The sequence below is a fragment of the Gymnogyps californianus genome, chromosome 2 (assembly GCF_018139145.2).
Source record: "Gymnogyps californianus isolate 813 chromosome 2, ASM1813914v2, whole genome shotgun sequence".
In the NCBI taxonomy this organism is placed as follows: domain Eukaryota; kingdom Metazoa; phylum Chordata; class Aves; order Accipitriformes; family Cathartidae; genus Gymnogyps; species Gymnogyps californianus.
Genome location: NC_059472.1, coordinates 51,993,233 through 51,999,232, shown reverse-complemented (window position 1 = coordinate 51,999,232; position 6,000 = coordinate 51,993,233). Strand labels below are relative to the sequence as shown.

The 6,000-nt window shown below is 47.9% G+C and overlaps 1 protein-coding gene across 2 annotated transcripts in view; it reads left to right on the top strand.

Annotated features, from left to right (window-relative positions):
* The first annotated feature begins 3,266 nt into the window (after positions 1-3,266).
* MIB1 (MIB E3 ubiquitin protein ligase 1) overlaps positions 3,267-6,000 on the top strand; it is an 88,092-nt gene continuing 85,358 nt past the window's right edge. The window contains exon 1 of one of the 2 annotated variants that reach the window (XM_050915733.1): positions 3,267-3,495. In XM_050915733.1, the coding sequence (XP_050771690.1) occupies positions 3,267-3,495 (229 nt within the window). The remainder of the gene's footprint in view (positions 3,496-6,000) is intronic. The other variant, XM_050915734.1, reaches the window with a different exon arrangement.

The following is a 6,000-nucleotide window of genomic DNA, read 5'->3' as shown; positions in this document are numbered from 1 at the left end:
GGAACTCGTTCTGTAGTTCTTTTTGTGCATCCAGATTCCTGCACTGCACGCATGTTAATGAGTCTTTGCAATTACAGACGAGTATGCCTAAAGCACTGTGGATTCCCTTCCTCCAGCCTGTGATTTAACTGCTCTGTCATGACTACCTGAGGTTTTCAAAGCCAGCGCTGCCTCACAAGGCAGGCAGCAGTGGTTAATTACAGCAGCACTGTTCAGGTAAATAAGGCCTTTGGCAGATAAGCTTTGGTTGGTTCTGCTGCAGCAGTTTAAGGCATTACTGCTCTGCCAGTCTGCCCTGGTGATCTCCTCCCGCAAGAGGGATGGCAGAGAAGAATACAGGTCCCATGCCTCTGCTGGTGCTAGGTTTGAGGAGGCTTACGAGTGAGTGTGATTTCTAGATTGTAGACCCAAAAAGCAAAGAAATAAACCTTCTACTAACTCCAGTAGTGAGGTTTTAGATAGCATTTTTCTCCACAATTTGAGGCGTGATAGATTAAATTACCTGGAGTGTGAGCAACATGTTGGCTCTAAGGCTGTAAAATAGCCATTCTATGCGATAAAGTCAGAGGGGCAAATGCAAGTTTAGGAGATGTGATAAACTCTGAGCATTCATCAGGAGAAGAGAACAGTCCCGTTGAGGGACCAAAGACTTGTTAGAGACAACTGAAAATGCTGCTTGCATTTATTCTGTGCAAAACCAACCAGCCAACGAACTAACCCCTTCTACCTGCAAAAAGCCCTAGGCCAATGAGTTTTTTCAGTTGGAAAGCGAATACGAGTTCTTTATTTAAGGTATTACTGTGTCCAGTTTCCCACTGCAAACAAAATGCTGATACAGACCTGGTTTTTGGCAAGTAAATTGTCTGATAGAAAAAGCAAGTGAGTAGGAGAGGTAGGAGCCATTGGGATAGATGGAGCAGGAGTGGTCAGGAGAAGGATTATGAGGAGATAAGCAGCTCCAGGATAGTATCTGCCCATGTGCATTGCTGCTGAACTGCAGCAGCAGACTCTCTGAATGTCTATAATTTAGAATTTATTGGAAAAGTAAATGTAAGGGATGAACTCCTCTGATTCTTTCCAGGAGAACTAATTCTGATCTCAGGCTTTGTTGGTTTTCCTAGCACACATTTCCTGGTTGCAAAAAGCCTTTTTTATCCAATCCTATCAAGGAGAAATAGAAAAATGTGCTCTGGGTTATCCTTAGACATGCATGAACCTTATACTTGGCCATAACTATGAAAGCACGAAAAAGTAGAATGAGGCAGATGGGAACATTATGACCATAGATAAAGCCTAGCTAGATCCTTCGACAGAAGGGAAATTCTGCCATGTGTTATACATTTAATTTCAATTACATGTACCAAATATAATAAGCTAGTACAAGCTGCGGGTAGCTTTTGTATGGGGAGAAGCATCTGCAAGAAAACCCAAACTGCCTGGCAATTGCATGGTTTCTTAGGGTGGTATCTGTTAGAGTTTTGAGGTTTCCACTGCAGAAGTAGAAATCAGACACTACTTTGGAGTGCCTATTGTCAGGACACAATTTCATGTTTAACATGACATTCTTCAGCCTTAGCATGGGTTAGGAAGGAGCGAATTATGTGAGGAATGTGGTGGTAGTCTAGTGGTTACATGTTCATATTATTCTGCTCTGCTATACATATTGTGAGAAAACAACACAAAAGAAGTCAGGAAATGATCTCATAGACTCTTCTAGCCAGATTAATAACCATAAAGGTGGAAGGAAGCACAGAAACAGTAAAAATACCCAGGACACAAGGGTAGCTGGGCTGCCTTCTATCAGCCATTTCCCTGTTGACTAAGAAATGGTATTCTTTTGTCTGGTTCAGACTTGTCTGTCCTTTAAGACAGATGCTTTTAAAAAGTCGACACAGAGAGACAAAAACAGAGGACCATTTTTAAAACAAAGAATTGTATTCTATGTAAGATTACCGAGGATGCATGGAGTTAAAGGAAATCCTTGAATATTGTGAGGGTGAATATCCTTCATTCTTGCTTACGGAGAGGGTAGTTTATGAAGAATTGTATTTAGGTATGTCCTCCATGAGGGATACCCCGAAGTGGGAAGGGTGGGTGGAGGTACAGATTCCCCCACTTTGTTGACTGGAGCACCTGAATACCAGCTAAAAAAGCTCCTGGGCTTATTTTGCATCTTACATATAGACTTGCTTTCCAGGCAAGTACAGCCTCACTAGCCTCACCTCAATAGCGTGCATGACTCATGTCCCTGGTTTGGGAAGAAAAAAAAAAAAAAGGATTTCAGGGCACAGAAGTAACTAAAAATTGGGGAAAACCCATTACAGGTTTACCTAAGCTATATCGCGCAAGACTTTACTGCCACAATTTAATTTGGGAACGCTGGCTCCGCGGAGGGCGGCCGCAGGAGCGCCCTCCCTCCTTCTGCCGCCAAAATCACCTCAGCCCCGGGCGGGGCGGGGCCGCTGCCGCCGGGGGACTCAACGGCGCCCACGCCCCCAGAGGGAACCTCCAGGCTGCTGGCCTGCGGAAGCCCCGGGCAGCTCTGCCGGCAGGGGTCAATAAATCCCTGTTCCTCCTCTGCTTCCTCCCATTTCCACCGGCACAGGCCCGCGACCGGTTTGGGGAAGCGGGGGCACCGGCACCGGCGCCGGAGCTCCGGCGGCACCGGTCAGTGCCTACCCCAGCTCCGCAGGTGGCGCTCGAGCGCCGCACCGCCTTGTCCCGGCCCCGCCGCGCTGCGGCTGCGCAGAGGCGCCGGCCCCGGGCGCATGCGCAGCGAGGCGGGCGCTGACGGCCGCTGCCGGTTTCCCTGGTCCTGCCGCCGTCGCGGCCGCAGTTCCCGGATGTAGCGGCGGGCGCGCGGGGCCGGCGGTGGCTTGCCGCTGTGGGGTGCGGGCGGGCGCCGCGGGCCGGGAGGGGACCGCTGCGGCCCTGGGGATGGGTGCGTAGGTAGGTAGGAAGGAAGGAAGGAAGGAAGGAAGGAAGCGAGAAGAGTCGGCCGGAGACTCTCGCCGCCCCGGTCGCGTTCCCCGGCCCGTCGGAAGGGTCCCTCCTCCCCCCCCCTTTCCTCCCCCGCTCACCATCGCGTCAGGATTGCCCCCCTTCCCCCCGTCCCCCTCCCTCCCTCGCCGCACCGGCACCCGCGGCCCGTGTCCTCCCTCCCCGCGCCCGAGGCAGCCGTCCCCATCGAGGTCCCCCTTCGCCGCCTGCGGGCTGCGCGCCCCCTCCAGCCGCCCCGGGGCCCGGGCCCGCGGGGCGTCGCCGGGATGAGCAGCTCGCGGAACAACCGGGTGATGGTGGAGGGAGTCGGGGCCCGGGTGGTCCGGGGCCCGGACTGGAAGTGGGGGAAGCAGGATGGCGGCGAGGGCCATGTGGGCACCGTCCGCAGCTTCGAGAGCCCCGAGGAGGTGGTCGTGGTGTGGGACAACGGCACCGCCGCCAACTACCGCTGCTCCGGGGCCTACGACCTCCGCATCCTCGACAGCGCGCCCACCGGTGAGCGGCGGCCGGGGGCGGGGTGGGAGGGAAGGGGCGAGCCCGCACGACCCCCTCGCGGCTGTGGGGGGTGCAGGGGGCAGCACCCGAGGGCCCCCGTAATGGGGTGAGGGTCGCGGGCCTGTCCCTGGGGGCGGATTGCTCCCCTCCTTTCCCTTTTCGGGGTGCGCCTTTCCCTCTCGGTTTTGTGGGGGGAAAGGCAGCTACCCTCCCCCCTCCCTTCGCATGGCTGCGCGTGGGTGTCTATATGTGTGCGTGCATATGTATATATACAAGCTAACTTAGAATAAATACATAGTGTGTGGCCGTGGGGAGAGGAGAAGTTGTCCTGGGACTTCTAAATTGGGGTAGACAAAGCAAAAGCGATCTGCCATAGAGAGCAGGCTCCCGGTATGCTGGGGGGTGGGGGGGCAGTGAAGGGAGGGAACCGAGAGGATGGTACCTCAAGGTTCTGTTTTGTTTTTGTTGCCCCCCCCCCCCCCCCGCCCCCTTCTTGCATTTATGTTCCAGAGCTGTTTTGTAAAATGGGGACAGTCATTCTGAGTCAAGTATAGGGAGGATTGCAGAAAAGAGGTGTAGCACCTTTTTGCTAAAAATTACATCAAGTGGTTGAAATAGTGTTTTGTCTTGTAATCTGCATGTTGCCTTTTATGTGTATTGCCAGACCTGCTGTAAAATAGTGAAGGTACTGGGAAAAAAAATGCATTTGTTCATTCTTTTAATTACTTGGCTGCTTGATATTTATACTTTAAATTCAGTCAGTTTGGACAATGGATTTAGATCTGCACTGACATTATGCGGCAGTGTTAGTGTTGCAAACACTGCAGGGAAATGTTCATTTTAGCACCTGTTTTTACAGTGAAAACTCACAAAGAAAAATATATTGTTTAGTTTCATCAGAAATATAGTGAGGTAGTTTTGGGCCAGGCAGGATTCCCTTAATAATGAGGCGATTGGACCGATTTGTTGGGATACTTAGATGTACTGGTTTTGTAACGTGTCTTTCATTTAGAATACGATGGAGAGGAGAGACCATCTTTGAGCCAGCTACGTGTAGTGTTACAGAAAGGAAAATTATAGCAGTGGGTTGAAACTAACAGGCTTTTGAAGAGACAGCATCATGGAAGTCATTCTAATTAATTACAAAAATGTTGCTAAGAAAAAAAAAAAAAACCCACACATTGCATGGTGAGCCTTTGAGATGGATTTAATTTTTCTGTGTCTGGGTACCTTCGTCTCCCCTGGCTTCATGATTGGTTTTTTGTTGTTGTTTTGGAGGGTAGACGCTATTAAAATGAGCTGAAAATCTTTTTGAAATGGACCTTGGAACAAGAAGTTAAGAGTAGTCTTTCAAGTTGTCGATCCTTGTCTTGCAGATGTTTATGCTTTGAAACTTTACCTGCATTTGATGTCCTGTAGAAACCAGTGGGACTACTTCTGCTTAAAACTGAAGTGTATGCATAAATGTTGAATATGAGCCTTGAATGCTCATTATTCTAGCTCTGCTTGACGTATTTGCAAGCTGACAGTATCCTGTTAACTGCATCTGGAAGCCTACACTTAATACTCAGTTTTAAGTCCTTGGTTTTTGTTTTGCTTGTTTTTTTGCTGCTTTATTCTTTCTGATTTTCAGTTATGTTTATACTTTTGTATTAGAATTTTAATTTCTGCTTCAGGTAGGACTATACATATTGCTGTAGGAAAAATTCATAAACATTGCTGTTTGCAAGCTTTGCAAAATGGTATTTCTCTTCCTGAGGTTTTTGGCCAACGTGTGCATCATGCTCATGGAATTGCTGCATGGAGCTACCCAGGGCTGCTTTTTGCTAGAGGGAGTTACTTTTGAGGTCATGATTCCCTGGAGATAGAGTAAAAATCTGTAAAGTAGTAGCAGCAAAAGAGCAAACTTAGTGGAATTAGGATGCTGTCAATTTGGACTGAAATCCTGATTTTACTAGTGATTCACTTTGTATTCTTGGACAAATCACTTCCCTTCTTCGTTTTTCCACCTTTTTGTAATTACTTATTTTTCTCCATGGTAGTGACTATCCATTGTTTAGAATAAAAGAGACTGACTTTGGATCATAGTTTGATACTATCTCTAGGGGCATTTAGATAATTCTGATATAAATAGTTACAGGAAAAGTAGGATTAGGTGACAGGAATTTCTAATGGTAGTATTAATAATGATGCTGTTGAGCAAGGAAATGTTATATGTAGTGGTTTTTGGTTTGATGATACTTAGCACAGTGTTAAAACATGGCTCAGTTTAAAATGAAAAATATTTTCTCTGGTTCATAAACTTACAGTCACAACATGACTGTAAGTGTATAGTGAGAATAAATAGAAAAATACAGCAGTAAAAAGCAAAATTAAATTATTTATTGCTGGAAGTTCTTTTTATTAGGTATTCAAAACCAGACTTGATTATAAGTTCTTAAAAGTGATGCTTGCAGCCAGAGTTGCTGCTTTGATGAGTTTGAGGCCTGTGCAGCCAGAAACAGT